The 21,153-nt window shown below is 41.9% G+C and overlaps 1 protein-coding gene across 1 annotated transcript in view; it reads right to left on the bottom strand.

The window, feature by feature from the left end:
• The window catches only part of LOC138588276 (protocadherin-15-like), a 170,563-nt gene that overhangs the window by 104,936 nt on the left and 44,474 nt on the right, over positions 1-21,153 (bottom strand). Inside the window, exons 5-13 of the mRNA XM_069658288.1 lie at positions 19,446-19,601; positions 17,957-18,076; positions 17,719-17,829; positions 13,574-13,744; positions 10,209-10,317; positions 9,937-10,049; positions 5,394-5,600; positions 5,157-5,177; positions 1,894-2,028 (exon numbers count right to left, since the gene is read on the bottom strand). Coding sequence (XP_069514389.1) covers positions 1,894-2,028; positions 5,157-5,177; positions 5,394-5,600; positions 9,937-10,049; positions 10,209-10,317; positions 13,574-13,744; positions 17,719-17,829; positions 17,957-18,076; positions 19,446-19,601 — 1,143 coding nt within the window. The remainder of the gene's footprint in view (positions 1-1,893; positions 2,029-5,156; positions 5,178-5,393; positions 5,601-9,936; positions 10,050-10,208; positions 10,318-13,573; positions 13,745-17,718; positions 17,830-17,956; positions 18,077-19,445; positions 19,602-21,153) is intronic.

Here is a 21,153-nt window from a genome sequence, read left to right as displayed (position 1 = left end):
TTCTGTATTTCCCCAAAACACCACCATCCCTCTGAGAAGCGCAGAAAGTAGTTGCTTTGGTAAACCTCCCTGTTGACGTCGATGTAACAGCAGTAAAACAGCAAGAGGATTAATGAAACATCAGACATATACTAAGGAACGCTTTGGAGAGCTGCCACAGAATCTATTCTTTATATGTCTTTTTAAGCGGCTTATGGATTTAGCTTCATATTCAATGATAGATATGAAAATGGTGTTGTTCTTGTCATCTGTTTTTGCCCTTTTGGAAATCCTCCGTTCGTATGACCTGATTCGTAACTAAGTATATTTTTACTGTCAACTACGATCTGTAATTGAAGGCTGTCAAGAGGTCAAGACACTCTGACCTACAACCTCAAGCAGCTTCAGCAGACAGATAAAACACAAGCTGATTTCACGTTACGTGAGCAGAAAAAAACCTGCTCAAAATATAAAAGACACAAGCAAATACAAAATACATAGAAATGTAGAACCTGTAGGCAGGGATGTGGATTTTTAGAATGAGGGGTGTTCTGGTTTTCGTTTGTACAACAATCACGTATCAGCAGGCTGCGGCGTAAGCAGGGAATACAGTCCGTGTGGAGAGCAAAAGCAAGCGGAACGTAATCCGCCGTAATGACACCCCGGCTCCCATCAGCGTCATCTGACGATGATTTACCTTCTTATTAATCTCTATAAACAGACATCTGCATGCTAACAATACTTCAACGCTGTGAAACGTTCAGATTTCCGAACTTCCTCAAATGCATTAGAAATGATTGATCCAACCTCCTGACAGACCTGACAAGGCTTCATTTTTACCTTTTACAAATCGGCAACATGATGTTATTTCGGTTAACTTAAGACCCATTTATTGGAAGTAAATCACAAGAAAAACGGTTTATTTTTCGGGTTCGAGTGCAGCCTCTGTGTAACTTACTATTTACAGTGAAACTGAGACTCTCCAGAAACAGATGAACGTGCGCTCCTCTGGTGGATTTGATGAAACATGAAATGACTGCAATTATTTTGCTGACATATCTGGGGACGGGGGCGCAATTTGCTTCACTTTTGATCTGAACACAAGGTCGCTTCTCAAGTTGCTAACTGGACTGTATTCAATGCAGCACACGGAAAACCGGACACGCCCGGCATGTTCACCTTTGTCCCCAGAGGCTAAATCAACGTCAGTCTATAGCTAAAGGGTTCCAAGATTGCATAAACAAGAACTTAATAAACACACCAATAAAGCTTCAAGGATAAACTAAAAAGCTAATATACACAAACAAAGAATCAGAATGTTAAGAATAAAATTAAAACAGTTTAACAAAGATAGTCCTCTGTTTTTCTGGCTGTCTTGTTATGGTGATTGTTTGCTGTACAACTCTCAGCGTACCTGTATTTGTGCGTGCTTTCTGTAGCTCACAGCAGGTTCCTTTATGCCCTATTGTATGTGCGCTGTCAGTGGTGAATGTGTTTCTTTATTTGCTATTGACTCATTGAGTTTTTGTTTTCTTAACGCTGTCCTTTATGCTGTCAAACTCAAGACGTTTGCTTGTGCTTGAGTTTTCTTTAAGTGCAAAATTGTATACCTCTATATTGTATAAAAGAAGTCTTTATCTTTCATTTTCAACTTAACACACACATATAAATGTCTGACGTGCCTTCACTTCACTTTAGATGTTATTGTTATAACTCGAGTGAACCTGCTGGTTTAATGTACTGCTATTTGACCTCTGATAAAGGTCACATTGCTCCAAGTGTCAGGTCAGCTTTCTATCTTCAAGGGCCCCATAGTATGGAGCTAACCTGTGACTTCTGATAATACACACATAATAGGACATGTAGGTCAGAGGGTGCTGGTGCTGTCATGCAGATAGGTACACTGAGGCTTACCGTGAATGTATACACCATCTGCTTCTCCCGGTCCACAGGTTTGAGCAGCTTCAGGTAGCGGATTATCCCGGTCGGGGTCAGGCTGAAGATCGCGGTGTAGTCATCCAGGGTTACCTTCACCATGGGGTCTTTCGTCTTCCAACAGAAAGATGCACAAAAAAGGAAACATGTTACCATGGCGACGTGGGTGTTTCATCTGCTCTGTCAAGGCCGCAGCTGTGGCACTGAGAAAACCCATCAAATAGTACATTTTGATCCGCCAAAGAGTTGAAAAAGTAATCCGCCGGCAGGTCCCTCGTGTGTCTCGAAAAACAAAGGAGAAGTAGCCGAGGATGGAAGAGAAGCCAATGTCTTTATGACATGATTGTATCAATAAAGAGAGGAGGAGAGGAAACTACTCCTGCTGAAACATTGCACACCCATTATTGCCTCTGTTCCATTTTAAGGGAAAGTATCGACCGCATTAAGCAGTCGTTAAAATATATGGTTTGGCAGCTTTTGTGTAGGGTGTCGGATGCTTACGAAGCTTGAAAACATTTTTAAAAAAGAGCCTATTACCAAAGATGTGTCACCACTGCTGGGGATAGACTGTGTTAACACATAAACCTGGAGTCAATTGTGGTCCATTGCTGCGAGTCGGCTTCGATTCACGTCCATCAATGAGTCCTTTTAAGAGAGCTTGGTAAACATTAGGACTGGGTGGCTTATTGATCCTGTTATCTCTGTTTCCACTCCGCTTTGATTTGTTAATCTTCTCCAAAGACTGAGTAAACGGATATTTTTCAAGATGAACTAACGGAAGTAGTCACTTGTTTTGGCTGTGAGCGTGACAGTGTGTGTTTAATCTGTTAAATGTACGAGTCTATCAGAGCAGTGAGAGTATGAAAGAGATCGGTGGAGGGTGAAAACACAAAAACATGCAGCGAGAAAATCACAGTTTGTTAATTGTGTCAAACAAATGATTCAAAACACTCACTTCATTCAGACTGCACTCAAGTCAGTTCATAAAATAACTTATTCTGAAAGAGTGAAGTTGGCATTCAAAGAGGATTATTGCAGAGTTTTGACGTAAGCAGCTGCAGAAGCCACATCAAACACATCCATTATAAAGTAAGAGAACACAGCACAGCAGACCACTCGAACACACACTCCCATTAGGGCACACAATCAGTGTAATCTGCGCACAGCCATCATCACTGGAGACCTGCTTAGTATTTAATTCACCATTTATGATATTTTTTGGAAGGAACATATAATTTCTGCACACTGGAAAGCTAGAAAAATGTTGTTTTTTTCCTACAGAATGGATTGAAAAAGTTGATAATTGTATGTTGGCAATGTCTCCAGCAGTGATGAGTGCTCTCAGTTTGTTTTTACTTTTTGTGAAGCATGAAATAACAGTAGGGATGTCCCGAGTCAATCTGCAGGGTGGGGATCAAGCTGATCATGGCTTTTATAATGAATTAGCCTGCGCTACGTAAAGCTTTCTCTAATGCTTTGTTTAGTAACATGGCTCCAAATCAATCTGTACAACACAGTGAAGCAACTTTCTAACACTTTGCATTATGGGTAAATAAACAGCCGACATCTGTTTCAACTAGAAAATTGCATTTCCTGCAGAAAATGCGTGAAAATGCTGAGAGCTGAAGTTATTCCTAAAGCACTGCTAAAAATACTTACCTACACCAACACTGTGCCAAAGCTAGCAAAGTGACTTTTTAGCGTCACCAAACAACAAACTAATGTGTTTAACTGCTCTGCCTGAACAGCTGCACACTGACAATCCTCTCTGGAAGTATACTTTCTACAACACTGCTGTACAAAATAATGTAAGAAACCAATTAAAGCTGTGATGCAGAGCTGATCAGCAGTCAAATCCCTTAATCGAATTGGCACCCCTGATATAAAAGTAGGGCTTGCTTAAAGCTGTTTAGTGTGCTCAGTAGTGGTGCAACGGATCATTGTTGATCCCTGATCCGTACGCATCGCGCCCCACGGTTTGGCACTTATGTGAACTGCAGATTGAGAGTGAAACATTGTGGTGTCTGATACAGTTTTACTGCTGCTATATAATGGTTCTGAATTGCAGTTAAAAGAGACAAAACAGAGTGTTGAGTTTTACTCTCCAGTGCAATAATTAGAGGAGTCTCGATGCCGCCTGATGCAGACATGCACGGAGCCAGGAAAGGACATGTTTGGGAGTGTGGGGAACATTAGTAGTGCAGCTGCTGCCACATTTGGTAGTGAAGTTAGTTTTAGGTTGGGGGGAGGGTTAAACTTAGCTGTTAAATTGCACGTCCCATATACAGAGGCTACAGTCCTTGATGTGATGGCCCCATGGTTTGACCCCTATTAGTGGTCCTTTGCCATGTGTCATCCCCACTCTCTTCCCCTGTTTCCACTGTCCTCACACTCTCATATAACAGCCTAAAAGACCAAAAAATGTAATAATAATAAAAAAGAAGTTTTAGGTTGGATACAGTTAGACAGACATTCTGGCCTTTACTCCCGTAAACTGGATATCCAACCTAAAACCTAAAGCTTTCCTATGATGTGAAACTTGGCACAGGAGCAGCGATTAAGTGGTGGGTAAATGAGCCCCGGAGATCTGCTCCACAAACGTAAAAATAGCCCAGTCTTCTTTAAATAACATTTTACAGGTGTGCTGGGTTCAAAAACTGAAGACAAAATCCCAAAGCAAAGCTCATCGTCTGTCGTTTTGCCTCACAGTCACACAACACGTGTGCTGCAGGTGTAGCCTTTACAGAGATGCACGCGCGGCGAGCGGGCTGCACATGTTGTTTGCAGGCTTTTTTGAAACTGACTTATTTTTGTAGATTACAGCCCACTTGAAATGCACTACAGAAGGATGTAAGTTTGGTGTTTGTAGTCTAAATGTACTGACATGTGTCAGACAGATACTGGTATTAAAAAGATGCAGCAATTGTTTAAATTGACTGCTGCATTTTTTGAGAGCACTCTCTAAATAAAAAGGCAAAAGCATCCAATTCCATTGATGATGAAAAATGATCCGTGACTCTAAACCCTGATATGATCCGAACCGAGTGTGCTCAGTTCAGCCGTGTTATGCAAGAATACCTTAATATTGGATTAATGTCAGTATCAGGAGATACTCAATACTAAACAGATTCCCAGAAGAGATTACGAGCTAAAAACTTGATTGGGACATCCCTACATTACAACGTGTGTGTGTTGTGTGTTGTGTGTGTGTCACTGCATTCAAAAACAACCCTTTTACCTACAGGTGTATCACCAGGTTCCAGCTACAGCAAGGGGAAAATACAGCAGGGAAAATGACTCGTAAATGTGTTACTTTCTGTGAGCGCACAACACAAACATATGAATAAATGTGGACCTTTAATCAACATTTACTCAAAGCACTCAGGCGATCATTGTGTGTGTGCAGACGTGCATGGGTGGACTTGTTTATAGTGGAGGCAACAGCGAGTATGATGCTGATGGCGGCGCTTTCTTTCTACCTCCTCGATGTCATTATCCAGAGCGATGATTCCCAGGGGAGCAGTGAGGTTGGCACTGGCGGAGATAGTCGTACCGACCGGGGAGGACTCGCTCACGTAGCCCTGATAGGTGGCAAACTGAAAATATGGCGCCTGGTTATTCTCGTCCAGGATTTCAATAATAAGGTCGGCGTAGGCAGGGAGGGGGTGCCCGTTGTCCTGTTCAGCCTGGGGAAAAAAAGAGAGAGAGAGTCAGACATACTCAGCCTGCTGCCCAATGCTTTAAAAAGAGTCAACAATTACTAGAAAATAAGTAAAAACAAGTCTGATGGAAATGAAAAATACTTAGATAATGAGAGTAACACACTATAGATTAATGCTGACCCAACTCTAAAGCAGGCGCAGGGACAGAAAGGCTTAATTTCTCTAAGTGTCATTTCAATTACAAAAAGCTACATTGACTAAATTTAATCAGGGGTCCACTTAGGATTAGGCCTCAGTAATTACCAGAGCACTTAACGCAAACACCATCATTTGTAGGGGAGAGACAGTAATTAGTGGCTCCTGCTACTCTGTCAAATGAGTGACCGACGATAGAGGGAGGCGCAATGGGAACATTACCAGCTAACTAAGTCAGTGCAAGAATTAACCAATTAACTAGTAAACAAGCACTGGTCTGCAGTGCTGGCTGTGCAAGCTACACTTAAATGCATTCTGTGACAGGCCCATCTGAAACCTCTTCTTCTCTTTTTGGCATGGTAATATCCTTTTCCCTACAGTGGCTGTCAAGGTAAATTGTGCTGCAACGGCCAACGGATTAATTAGGAAGAGAAGCGCCGCAAATTTAGAAAAAAGACACCAATACAAAAACATTCTTAAAAAGCCAAAACGAATACGACAACTTATAAAATGTGCTGTTAATGGCAAAACATGCTGCAGGAAACCAAAATAAAAATACATTTTACGACATCAGCTGGGCTGCAAACACATAAACAATGCAAAATCCAAACAAAAACGTCCGACCAAATTGGCAGCATTAATGAAGCTGCAGCCCCTTCCTCTTAATCAGAATCTTTGAGGCCATTGCAACACGCTTGCCACTGTATTTTCCATAAACACATGTTGCAAGTCTGTTAAGCCTGTGGAGTATCTTAGCATAAGTTACTTTTTTTTTTAAAACAACACTTTCTTCTGATTGGCCAGCTCTCCGAAGCCTGCTGAGGCTGCGCTTTGTGGTGTCACAAAGTGCAGCATGTAGAAAAAACTGTGTGAAACCTGGCGTTCACAGCAGCCTGCAGACTTAGCAGAGACGCCTGAGGATTACTCCAACATACCTTTACCTACAGATTTGAAACTTTACCCACGTTTAGTTTGGACATCCAACATTGTAACATAATATATATGTCTTACAATGTGAAGCAGCATAATACCCCCTCTTTAAAGGCAACAATGTGGCATAGATAGTTACGTTATGTGAATCAAAATGAGAATGCAAGCAGTATTCTCTGACAATGTTGCTACATAAAAATCAATGACCTTTTAAAAATATTGAAAAAAGACATAAAAATTCAGACTGGAGGTCATAAAGTCGTCACAACTTAAACATAAATCCCTAGAGGTGCACACTTCTCATCCACATGAGTGCAACGCTGCATCCTAAATCAGTTTGCATTTCTGTCACGTACAGGGGAATGTGTGCCCATTCATTTTCCAGCTACGCTTTTGAGTGACACAAGTGTTCAAGTACACATGAATCAATGAATGAAAATGAGTGTAGTTCAAAACTTTAAGATGTACTTCAACCTAAGCGTCGCCTGACACCGACCCTGTGAGACCAAGCCGAATGAATGTGCTCCGGTCAGGCTGTCAGTGCACTCTTTCCCCTCCTGAGCGCGTATGTCACTGTCGGCTCCCTCACTGCGATGCTTCAGAAACATTAAGGCTTTGAAAATACAGATGGAGAGGGAGAGCGAGGCGTCATCAGTTTAAGCCATGACCTGGAACTAATGCTGCACATTACCTCGGTTTCACCGGGCTTGTGTTGCAGAGCGCCCGTTGTAACAGAAGAACATAGTCGCACTGCTAAATGCCAACTTGCAAGGGTCACAGAACTCTGTTATTTCTTGTTTATGGTCTTGTTAGGCGACTGTAGCCACACTTTTAGAGACTTCACACACGCAGCTGAACGGTTCACACTGATTTTTATTGTCATCCATACCATGTTATACCAGCCGATCTGTCCCAAACATCATCTATCTTTTACCTCATCTGAGCGATAATAAGGAACACCCACACTGCGCTGACCCGACGATCCAATCTGCTCACACCAACACCCGAGGGAAGAGGTGCTGTCATTGACAGACAATGCATGTGTGCGTGTCTGGATGTTCTCTCCTTTTCTCGACATTCGCACGGACATTTTTCATGCGAGAGAGAGAAAAGACGAGGTGTGGGATTACAGCGTTCCCCGGTGATTTAGCTCTTTAGCGGTGTCCCTATTTCTGGGAGGCAGTGCTAAATGACCTGCGCTCTGCTGCTACAACACACATGCCTGCAGGAGATTCACTGCTCGCGAAAGTCACTGTTTATCACTCAGTCTTCATTCTCCGGTCTCGACTCCATCATGCTTACAGTGTCATTTTCCATCTCCTTGCTTTCTTTTTTTCTCTTTAATCAGACGCTTTCTCTCCGTCTCCTTCTGACTTTGTCACTTGTCTTCATCACATCCTCGTCACCGCGGTGGATATTACTCCATCAAACTCAATCATGACTTTTGAAGAACAACAGATGTGTTTTCTAAAATATGCTTATGCACCACCATTAGCGTTTTATCTCCCCAAGCCAACACCCACTCTCCTGCATCAGAGCACTCTCAAGATACCAAATTCTAATTCTCACTTTACTGCCCCTCTGAGTCCTTGAGCAATGGTCCCTTCCCCCTCTCTATGAATCAGGTAGATAAGGCCTCTGCCATCCTCCACACATATTTCTCTATCTATCTCCGTCTTTTCCCTCAACTGCTTTGAACTGTCTCCCTTCCTTCGAGCTAGACACAATCCTCTAGCAGAAATGCAAAAAGCTTCTCATCTGATCAATCTCTCCTCGCCTCCTTCCTCTGGTGGAAATCAGCGCTTCCTCTCATCTCTCGGCTCCCCAGCCGTCCCAGTAAACAGCACGTTACGCAGCACTCAAAGGTGTCTGGAGGTTAGTGATGGGTGGATGGAGAGTTCATCTGCACTGCTGCTCTGCACCAGCAGCACGGAGGTAATCCCTGACTCTGCTTTAAATTAGGATTCACAGCGGCGCAGCGGCCGATTCCTCCTGCTAAGTCCATAAATCATAACATCTTTTTCAGCCCCATCTCCAAAGCAGCCGAAGATAAGGTTAATGGCCTTCAGGACTGAGGTTATCAACGAGGAGAGGTTCAAATTAAACTTTATTCGGCACAGGAAAATTAAAAATATGACTGCAGAATTGAGATGTGTAATCAAAATAAAGTGTGTAGGCAGCAGGAAATCAATATGTATCTGTGAGCTGATCCCTGATACAGACAATCAGACTTACTGTTTAGTAAAAGCAGGTTTTATGCACATTTTGGCTAATCGTTCAAATTATTTAAAACCACATTTAATGAGATATTATGATTTTGTGCGTGTATGAAAAGAAGCTTTTATAAATAATAACAAACCCTACTAGATCTGTGTAACGTAGGAGTTGGTGGTTCAATTTTTCCAGACCAGTTAAAGGGCTTTTACACTGTACATGTCACAATCGCCCTTTCAAACACACATTCATACACTAATCACGTACCCTGCAAGGTCACGCACACACTTTCACACACCGCAGGCGATTCCCCTGGGAGCAATTCGGGGGGTTAAGTGTCTCGCCCAAGGACACTTCGGCATGTAGACTGGAGGAGCTGGGGATCGAACCCGACAACCTACCGATTGAAGGGCGACCACCACAGCCGCCCCGCTAAGTTTCTCTTGCTGTCAATGCTTGTTTTTTTAAACACAGAATCTAAATGCTGATAATTGCTAGTTTTCGTTATTACAGCCAGTTCAATGCAATGTGTACGAAAAAGTAAAACAGTTATTTAAAGAAACAAAAATCTCGTTTTCATTGGGATTTTGATAAGTTTTATGAAAACCTAAATAATGTAAGTTCGCAAGTTCAAAATTCAGACACATTTCATCGTGCATGCATTGCTTCACACCCACGATAGACACATATGAATTCACAGCTAATCCTCTCACAACCTCCACTCAATCTACATTTTGCGTTGTCCTAACAACACTATGGTGTTATTTTATCTCATGTGTTGCGAGTGCCCTATAATAAACATTACCCCAGGCAAGAAAACGCAGCTCCAGTTAACTGAGTGGGAAGGCCAAAGGTCAAAAGGGAATCCCTTGTGTGGTCCAACATTAAGTGATTTAAAAATATTCAATAGATAATGTATAAAATAGTATGTTACTTGAAATATTTAAGAGACTTTACAGAACTCTCTTGGGGAAATCCAGTAGCTCTGGTTGTGTCAGTGTAACAGTTAAGGAGTGTTTACCTTGATGATGAGTGTGAATCTTTGATACAAGTCCCTGCTGATGGGCTGCAGGACACGCAGCTCTGCAGTGGTTCTGTTCAGGGAGAAATACTCTGGATATGCTGATGGATGACCTGCGAAAAAAGAAAAAAAAATTACAGATTTGGATTCAGAGCATTTTATGATACCATGGAGAAAACAAGGCCAAACATTGAGAAGTCGAGTCATGGCATGCAGACCGAACCAAACAACATAAAATGTGTAAAATCAATGAGGATACGTGATGAACCTACCAACCAGGATGTAGTAAACGATGCCGGGTCTGTCTGATGGGGGCTGTATGTTTCTGTCCTGATCCACGGCGCGGATTGTAGGGGTCACATTCAGTGGGTTCAGTTTGCTCTGTGGAAAGGGGTGGAGGGGTCAGTAAACAAGACAGCGAGACCATCAGATGCAAATACTCCTTTCTGTTGACTGTGTAGTCGCTGCCTGTAGCTGCAAATATATTGTCTCAAAAACAAGTTTGAGCGCAGCATTATGCCAAAAAATGAATTACAGCGTCTTATGCAACAGAAAGTTCCCCTTAAGAGGGATATTATCTGCCTTGAGAAACTCACTTAATGCGATGTATATTAATATCTCGCCATCTTGTGTGTTGTATATTACTTCTAACTCCTCTCCTCCAGATGAAAGCATCATTCTCTATAGATAATCTGCCCTGATCTCTCTGCTTTGCCCATTAAACTCTTTTCTGCTTCTCAAGGGGGATGAGAGGAGCTGCTGTGATTGACCATTCTTGAAGCTCGCCTCGGTGCCACCTGCTGATACTGTATTCCTCTTAATAATGTTGCTGCCGCAGTCTTTTCTGCACGCTGTGATGTGCGCTGGGCCGAGATAGCGAATGCGCCTCTGGTTGCCAAAGCTACGAAAATAAGAAAGCAGCAACCCTTTGTGCTTGTAAAAAAAACAAACACATCTGTCATCCAAATCATGAACCAGACACCTGATGTAGTCCAGTTATTCACAGCATATTGACCAGTTAATAGGGTATTTAATTAATAAGGCAGTACTGTGAGGTTTATGTCTCATCAGTATGCTTCTAAATGTGCCAGACAGAGTTTCACACCAAGGATAATCTGTTTGTGTTGCTGTAGGCGAATTTTCCAGCTCATGCATACACAGACACCATCAGCGCTAATTACCCCTCTCTGCCTCTACGCTCTTTCTCCAACATATGGCTAAGTGGGAATATGTTTAGCACATCACATTTATGAACACCTCTGCTCATGCAAAATGCCTCCGTATGGCTCATACAGTACGTGCGAATATGCTAAGCTAAACTTCCCTAGCGCAGACAGGCACATGGCTAACAGCTCTCTGGCAGGAAGAATCCTTCCCTGAGGGGTATATTTATATCCCTCAGCTCTGGAGTAATCCTTACACCCCTCCCTAACCAGCCCTCTCGCTTTTACAATGTCTGGAGGTGTGCTAAATCAAATCCCCCTAGCTCTGCACAATGATGATTAGCTATAATACCCTCCTCCAGCAGTCATTATCCAGGGGACTCCAGAGCCTGTGTTATATCCCCCCCAGGGCAAAAAATAAATACAGATCAACTTAATAATGCCTGTCTAGCCATTGTGGTTAATTACAATACACTCATCAATTATGAGAAGACAAATCTCCCTGTGGAAAGATACGTTAGCATAATGGCTACACTGCAGAATTGGGAGACGAGCAAAAAACTGACAAAAAATTGGCAAAGCTATTGTAGACTACTCCAAAAAATAATGTTATAATATTAAATTGTACACTGTTTAAAGACAATAAAATGAAGCGATGGTATTAAAGAGACAATCTGGTGACAGTAATTTAACTGATTGCACACTGTAAAAGTAAACAGAACATTGTGGCGCCTTATTGGTGTAAAGCTTTCGGGGTATAAACTACGCCGTGTTTAGAGGTGACAGGGTGAGGGGCCACCTTTTCTCACACTCATGCAAAAGCTGTGGTTTGTACAGCTGGTGCTCCCAGGTCCTGCATACTTAGCAGTCTGCAAACCTTTTATCATAAATTATACATGTCATGCGAAAACTCTTAATGGATATTCTGGACGAACGACTGAAGCTGACGTTTGCTGCTCCCCCTTAAAAAACAAATGCAGGTAGACGTGCACAGTAAATGCACATGTTGAGACTGTAGACGTTTTTATGGCTCCATCTCACACTCTGTCTTTTAAAGAGCAGCTCCAGTCATGTTTTAAGACATAGGCTCTGCTTGAAATAATAAATTGTGTGCGATATGTATTTTCTGTTTAATTACCACATGGAGATGTTTACAAGGTTAAACACTTTTTCACTGGGGGGGTCTTTTCAACCAATCTATGTAGCCCAAATTGTGTCAATTTTGCAGGCATCGATGTGATTTAATCTCTGTCTCAGTTCAGTTAAATTCAATTCAGTGTACCTCCCATGTTCGAATTATGTCAACCCAGTACGCCAAACCAATACATGATGAAGCGTTTACCCAATACTGCCTCAGAGCAGCGTTCTCCAGTGTATCCAATAATTCCATCGTGCATGACTTGGTGGCACTAATGAAACTATAAGCTTACAGTATGTACTTATTAGACAAACTGACACTCCGACACAGTCATTCTTCTTCGCCTATACAGCGCCTCATAACAGTGAGTGTGAAGTGGGAAAAAAACCATAGCAGGAGGTCCACAACAAAAAAACAACAAGAGCTAAAACACAGAAGAGCTATTTCGAGACGATGCCTTTGCACTGTGGGAGCTGCACTCGACACAGAAAGCAGCTGGGCTGAGATTCAAACCTTCCTGCTCGGAGGACGCCCTAATGCTCACACCAATCCAAAATCCAGTCAAATCCAATTCAAATAGATCCAGTCTAGTCTAAGCTGCTGATGAGGACTGTGTAATACAATTAAAAAACCTCCAGAACAACTGAGTAAGTAGATTTTTTTGTTAACTCATGATCCCAAGATCAAGATCAAGCTTAAGTTCATGAGAAGTTCATCAAAAGCTCCAGAGCAGCACCAACACAAGCCTGAGATGAGAGTCAAATCTATAGCCAAATCAAGTCAATACGATAATTACACAGAGGTTTCTTGAGGCACAAATAACCTGTTTATAGATATAAACATAATTTCCATCGGTGCACCTCTTGTTCTCTTCGCCAGAGACTCTTTTATTGCGGCTGCCACATCATCTCCCTCTCTATTTTTCTTGCTTCTCTAAACTCCTGTGGTGTTCATCCCAGGTCAGCTCAGCCTTCAGCTCTAATTGCAGGTCCAACAGACCAGAAAAAGCCCCTGGAAATACCATGCTGAGAGAAAACGGCAGAGCTTAGTCTGCCTCCAGGTGTGGAGGCAAAACGAGGTGTGAAGAGACATTTAGGCATAATAACAGGTGCGACATATCTCAACATTTAACAGGGATGTACACATGCCACACATCTGTGTAACTCATCTGAATCATGTGGCACAATGCACCAGCAAACACCAGATGACAGATAACAACGAAACCAGCGTGCAAGGAAATAAAAATATGCACATACGATTAACTCGAGGAAATTCTGTTGGATTGACCTTGTGGAACAGTGGTGTGCTCACACCTGCCTGTCCGCCTCGTTCTTACCGGTTCAGTGAATTCAGGAATGGCAACGCGGTAGGTGAGGGGGTTGCAGTCCCGGGTGTTGTTCACCAGAACACAAGGCAGGAACATGGGGCCCAGGTCGTCTCCGTCCAGGACGTCCAGGGTCAGAGTGGTGGTAGCCGTGCGTCTGTTGGGGGGGTATGGAGCGCGGTCCTTGAGGATGGGAAAAAAAAACTTTCAGTTTCAACCTTCAAATGCTCAGATGGTTTGTTGCTTTCTGTGCTGAGGCTACATGCTGCTCAAGAAAATAAACAATATAAACATTAAAACCATGACAGACGTGCAGCTGTTTAGCACAGCATGTTTAGCATATGTTAACAATGGTGACTGTTATTGACTGTTATGGCAGTTAACAGTCGTGCATGTATTCCACTCTTATTTTTTCCTGTTTGGATGCAGGACATTTTCTAAGTAGAATATTATTGAATTATTTTCTGCTGTGACCTGATAACATGTTTTATTCAAGCAGCAGCCACAGGTGTTAAAAAACGAAGCCAATTCAAAAAAAGGAAGTGCAAAGTTCTTCGAGCGGCCACTTGAAGCTGGCTCCAGAAAAAACAGAAATAACATTACGGCAGATGGGAAAATGCCCATTACAGCAGACATAAACATGTTTACAGCCTGGTACAAAAAAAACGTTTAGTTATGAATAGCTAATTTTCTTTTTTCATAACACACCTATTTTAATTATATTAAGCCTTAAATTATAGGGGCTGGCTCACTTGATTGACAGGTGGATCCTGCTGGCTGTCTGCTAGACGTCAACACAGACACACAGTCACTGAACTTAACTTCACCTGTTTGTGTTGTTGGAGATTTTGGGGTATTTTTCATTCAGAATTTGGACAAATAATCTGTCTCTCTCTCTGTGATCTATCGAACCTTCTGGCCGTGTAAGAAGTCTGTGCTCCAGCTTTTCGGTGAGTTGAATTCTAGTGTTATTCTATTGATATGTTTTTAGCTCTAAGTAGCAGGTATACTGTGCTCGCTATAACTGGCTTGTAGAGCAGCGAGTCCCTGCACTTCTTTAGTCTGATAAATAAACACCTGCAGTCAGTCACCACCACAAACAGAATCTCCTCTGTGCAAAACACAAACGAGCTAATAGATCGCACACAGACTGTTTTTGCTTTGATAGCTTGGCATTTTTTAACCATTTGCTTTTATGCAGCACCACCCTCTCGTCCACATTTGGTCACTGCAGGCTGCAGTAAACCAACACAGCTTCATATACGCAGTCGAAAAAACAGTGAGAGACATCCCAGTGGCTACGTCTATTTTGTACACAGTCAATGGTTTTATTACATGGCTGTGTTAGATACTTGATTCTGGAGAGGTTAATTACAGCATTCTGAGTCTGCTATTCCTTGAAAGCAGGCCGTTACTATGAAGAACAGACCAATGCTAGGGATGCGTCTCTAATCACACAATCTGGAGAACTGACTGTAATCATATCAATCTGCTGAAAGAAGTCCGCTAAATGTGACATTGGTTTGTTTACAGAGGGGAAACAGGAAACCTGTCGGAGTTCCATTCCATAATTTTGAATGTGCTATTAAGACAACCGAACATAATCACTGCTAATTAAAACTTTTATTAAGTCAAAACTTGTATATAAAACTTGTGCCATCATAAAAATAGAAAAAAATACAAGCGTTAATTAAAATTTTTGCTTTTCAAAAAACACAATGTGAGATTACGCCTGCGGTCTGATTTGATTCATGTTTTGCTACTTACTAATTCCTATCCCTTGCAGAGGCTTGCCATCTAACACTCAGGTAAACAAGTTCCCGCTCGGCCATGCTTTGATTTGATTGAAAGAGAAACTGTTTGTCCTACATCATCATCCTCACACCGCTTCAACCCAAACAGATAAGCTCTATTTCCTCTACATTCTACTGAAGCTTTTCTCCTTCACAAAATTATTCTTGGCAGTCCAACATATCTTATCCTTAAAGATCCCCCCTCATGGTGCTGCTGCTTCCCAAAGTGCTGCCCTGAGAAGTGAGCAGCACAGCACTTCAAAGATTTGCGTTGTCAGTGTAATTGAACTCTTGACACAAGCGGCGCAGAGTTCTAGTAAATAGCACGTCTTCTTTCTTTCTCTGCTCTGACGTACCTCTTGCAAGAGAAAATGAAAATCTCCCTGGAGGACCTCTTGCCTGGCTAAAATGTTGAGTCTTTTGCTCCCTCATGCAGGAAATGGAGAGAATAAGAGGTGGGTTGACTGCTAAATCACTCTCCACCCTGCAGTATTTTACCTCTTCCATTTTCTAGTAAGGAGTGAAATATCTGACCAGTGCTTGGTTGGAGGTTTGTGATTATGTAATCAGTGTTTGGGAGGTAGTTATAATGATAGGAATCATGATAACTGTTGCTGCTTCTTTTTTTGTGCTGTCTTTTTGGTATTGTTTTGAAAGAGCTTGGCTTTCAGGATCCTTCATCCACCCTGTTAGGTTCCATTCGGCTTTGACAACCAGCATTATCCCACTGTAGATTACATGTACATTATCTCACTTATTAGACGGCTACCTAAAAATAATGATCTTGACTTGGAATGAGTTTGGTCACTTAAAATGGATTGTATCTATTTCCGCCGCTTAAGAAAGTAGTCCCTTAGTCTCTACAGTTGGAACTGCTTTCAGGGCCTCCTTAAAGTCAGTGTAGTGAGCAGTAAAACTTGCATGAAACATAACATTTCTATTTATGGAAAAGAAGGACAAGGTGGTAAGGATCGCATGCAATGTATTTAGGCTTTCTGCCCCGTCACTGTCAACGTCTGTTGACATTTTCTTCCACTGTCTTTAAACACTGTCGTATCCCATACCGTATTCAGTCAACTGTCTCCTTGATGTGCCTTCTTCAATTTGGTCAATTTGTCTGCTGTAGCCTTCAGCTTTTTGTGTCTTTTAACATCTCATGCTTTTTCTTTGCTGTTTTATATCTTTTCTTTTCTTGCAACATAAAACGGATTGATGTCAAATTTACCGGACTTGTTTTTTGCGGATTAAAATGATTTGAGTCCTCCAGAGTCAGTGTTCGGAGCCGTCAGTCCTCGACAAATCAGAATCAATTATTCATGTATGTACTAAATGGAGATATCATGCACTGTTGATATAGAAATAGGGAGCTGGTGGGAACAGTGTTTCTGTAATTGAAGTCAAACTCTTGGCCCGTGGCTTTGCGGTGGCCCTCGGTCAACACGCATTTGCTTCCTAATGGCTGAGGGTAAGGACCAGAGAAAGAGCATGGAAATGGCTTCATTATAATTCATACTGGCATTATCAGAGCAACTTGTTTTACAATATTTTCTAACTCATGTTGCCCACAGAGAGAGTGCGAAGCAAAATGCCCTCCCTCAAGTAAAATCCATAATTAAAATCGCTCTGATATGCAAAGCTGCTCGGGTACATACCGACTACAAACAGTTATCTCACAGAGGCTTAAAGACAGCTTCAATCGCTATTATTAAAAGGGAAAAAAGGAAGTAGTACTGAAACCCTGGAGGGTTCGATCCTCTCAGTGTACTATTGTCGACCGTGAGCAATCTCTGAATTGGTATTAGTTAAATATGAGTTAAACAACTTGTGTTTGTGATGTCCTTACGCTGACTGCCAACAGAGGAATGTGTAATTACTTATTAAGCATCCCTCTTGTGATCTGTGAAAGTGAAAACAAAAAGAATATCTTCCTAAATGACGACCTCCATATTGAAAAAAGAACACACACCAGACTTTGCCTTTAAACTCGACAGGAATTTTACAGTGCGAGGACCTGAACTCATCATAGCAGGCAACATTTGACTTCAAAAGCAGCTCACAGATCTGAAAAAATGGTGGGAACGCCGTTACATTCTTAGACCAAGAAATGCAGGTCCTTGAGTGTTTGAATCACACACTCCAAGTGAAGTGAAATGTTCTGAATGCAGCTGCTTCTAGTGAATACAAAGCACATCTTGAGATATCCGTTTGGTGGCATTAAGAGTTCTTTCCCCTGAAGGTGATCGCTGAGGTAAACAACTTCAAACAAAAAATGGCCTATTTAAAATCTATTGGTATCTGAGTGCTCACTGGTCTGAACACTTGCAACACAGAGGTGAGTGTGCCTGTGCAGATTAGCTTACTTACATTGGCTTGGACCAAAACCAGGTAGCGAGTTCTCTCCTCATAGTTTAACCTCTCTGCCAGAATAATGTGTCCCGACAGGGTGTTTGCGACGCTCACAGTTCTGTTAGAGTCCTGAAAGAGAGAGAGAGTCGGATGAGAAGACAGAAAGAAAAGGTGGATGTGAGCAATAAGTCGTGATTGTTGGAGAAATTTACAATGGTGTAGAGGGTGTTTATCATGGCCTGACTTGTCCATATACCGGGTCATTGGGGTTGTAAAGGATGCTGTATTCAATATGTCCATTGGGCCCGTCGTCAATGTCCGTAGCGCCGTTATTTCCTGAGAAGCCGGTGAAAATGGTCGTTCCAACTGGCGTGAGCTGGGGAAAAATACGAGCATGGGGAAATGGAAAGTTAACAGCATTAAGAGCCCCCTGTGAGCACAACATCTACTTACAGCAGAGAGCCCATGCATATAGCTATTACTGCTGCCACTTCAACCCATTAGTGTACAAAAGGAACAAAAATACACATCAAAAGTGGGAAATATTGCAGTCAGCAGCGGTCTGAGGTCTCGCACGCTGCTGACAGAATAACAAAAAGTAAGTATGAGAACCACTGCTGTTCCCCTGAGCCCTCAGCTAAGTCCACAGGACCGGGCGGTGGGCAGGAGAGCTTGTTCAGGAGAGAAGTTGACGGTAATGTAGAATGACTCACTATACTGTTGGGGCAGCTGCATACAGTATGCCTATGATAACACAGTGTGACAGGAAATCCGAACATGCAATGAAAACGAGGCTCAGCAGTGATATATGTTACCTAATATCAGAACACACGACTGCAAGTCAGAAGAGGTGAATCATTGCAGGTGATGCAGGTTTGTTTGGGAAGAAAAGAGTTGTTCTGTCTGCTTAGCACTGGATCTAACTGCATGCAGATTTCTAGGCAAGATTGCATGAACAAATGTGTGTTGCGAGTACAAGCTGGAGTAATAAGAAAAAGTACTTGACTGTTAAATCTTACAGGGAAGTAGGAGCTGGTATTGCTGTTCTTGTCAGCCACAGTGTAGGGGGAAATTGCACAACCGTATTGTACAGACGTAAGTCACTATTTATTAAATGTGTTAATATTTCAGCTGCAATGCAACAATAATGTGATGTTAACTGGAACTATACAGCAAACTAAAAACTGCAGGTAGTTAAATAGTTCAGTTTGCCAATAACATCCAGTCAACAACTGCATTTGACTCTACAGGACCATTATGACACACCAGTGGGCGTAGAAGCAAAGCTACCACAATGTTAAGCTCTAACATTTTTGACTTTGGAGACCCCCAGGTGGTATGAAATATATATATTTTGCAGACAGCAATGCATGTCACTTCTCTTTTGTGGATCCAACCCACAGACTGTATAAAAAGACGGACGGCATGACAGCTCCCTAAAAGTGAAGCCAAAACATTTCGAGCGCCCCCTGCTGACTGGCTGCAGTATAGGTCATAAAGCCCGCCTCCTCCATGTTAACAGATGGGACATGAGTCAAACTATAAAATCAAAGTACACGCCAAATACATGTTTCTCAAACATGGTTTCTGTCATTATAGTTAGTTCTTATCATGTTTATTTTTAATTAGTTATTTGATGCTGTAAAAAGGATGATTGACAGCTCTGACAAATATAGCTGCTACGACATTACAATTAGACAAGATGTCTTCATTGGACAATGCGCCAGAATCAATAACTCCCTTACCTCGTTCACTGCGACGTAATAGCGTGGCTGCTGAAAGCGAGGGGTGTTGTCGTTCCTGTCCCTCACAACGATCCGTACCTCGTGCAAAATGACAGTACCAACCAGCTCATTGGTGCACTGGATCTGAACCACGATGGTGGTGATGTAGTTGGGGGGCTGAGAGGAAGAAGAGAGATACAGACCATTTAAGTATAACAATTCATGTTGAGCTTCATTTTCTAAATTTCCTTTTTTTCCCATCAAGACAGAACATTAAAGCTATTGCAAAACCGTTTATTTTCCCCAACAAGAACTGGCTTTGTGTAAAAATAAAAAGCTTATTATTTATTGAGAACTCAACTGACCTTCACTACTACTTTAAAATACTTAAAATAATAAATAAACAACAATAAAAACAAGGTAAACAAGCTACTTATCCAGCGCAGCACACAAACAATACACACAAATGATGCTGAAAGCGAAAAGAAACAGGAACGAAAAAGAAACTGTTTCCCAGCGTCCACTACGGTGGCCATAAAAAACAATTTACTTGAATGAGCTTGTTTTTTTGTGGTGAACAGAATCTTGACTTAGACATTTTTCGTTTCGCAAACGTTCTTCAGAACAAACCAAAATTGCTTCTCCATCCTTGTTAATTATGTGGCCGGCATAGTGCTGCTGTAAACAAACCGTGGCTTTTATTTTGTTCTTCGCCAAACTGTGTGGCCTGATTTTGCTTTTTGAATATTACATATTATAAATTATTTACAGTGTGATCAAACGCAGAGCTGGGAGGCTTGTGCCTTGTTCTGTTCAAATGCATATTGGGCAGCAGCAGCAGCTTGTGTCGTTGCCATCACTACTTGTCAGTCGTCATCACAATTTAAAGGGTGGTATTGTCCTCTCTTGTACTGCGGCTTGGCTAACTTCCACTCCCCCTCTCTCCTTCTCTTGTCATTTCTCATGTTAATTGGCCATGTTTGTAACGGATTGCCATTAGTAGCTTCACATCCAACTCCCTCCATGTCGTCCATATAATCTAACCCAACACTTCAAAAGCATTTTCTTCCCCATAGCACTTACAACACTTATCACCCAGTGCTAACCTCCCTGCACCCCACATCTAACATATTATACAGTACCATTTAGATCGATCTGTATGCACAGCAGCTTTACTGGATACTTTGAAGGACTGATTGGAACGCATCACATGCAAACAGAGTGTCTGTATTTATTAATTCACTTGCTTAATGTAGGACAAGGGGCGGATTATCACGCTACAGTGTGACAAACGAGCACCAAGTCTTTCGCTACATTTCATTTAGCATCTTAAACATTGAAAAACATCATGAATACAGATTTGTAATTGAAATGAATGAGCAGAGAGATAACGGTAGAGACTTTTAGGGTAAGATTAAACTACACTAACTACAAATTTATTGCACTGATCTGATTTTGACTTTATTTCTCTTATCAGTCAAATTTGCAAAATGCTTATTTAGGCTGTCACACATGACAAGTTTGATTTATTGCCTCCTATTTGGTAAGAAAGAGAGATGACAGCTAAGTGACAGTGTGAAACAAAATGATTGAGAGGCAGAGTGAACAGCGAGTGGTTTAAAATGTGCACAAGCGTCCTTGTTGCGATCAGGTTTTTGGAGTATTCTAATGAAGTGTTGTGCATGTAAACACCACGTCTTGGATTCAGAAACAGGCATATGCGCTTGTC

Source organism: Semicossyphus pulcher, unplaced genomic scaffold (genome assembly GCF_022749685.1).
Source record: "Semicossyphus pulcher isolate SPU_LCO1_2020_fin unplaced genomic scaffold, fSemPul1.0.p SCAF_12, whole genome shotgun sequence".
NCBI lineage: Eukaryota > Metazoa > Chordata > Actinopteri > Labriformes > Labridae > Semicossyphus > Semicossyphus pulcher.
The sequence above is the reverse complement of the archived record's forward strand: the minus strand, read 5'-3'. Positions and strand labels throughout refer to the sequence as shown.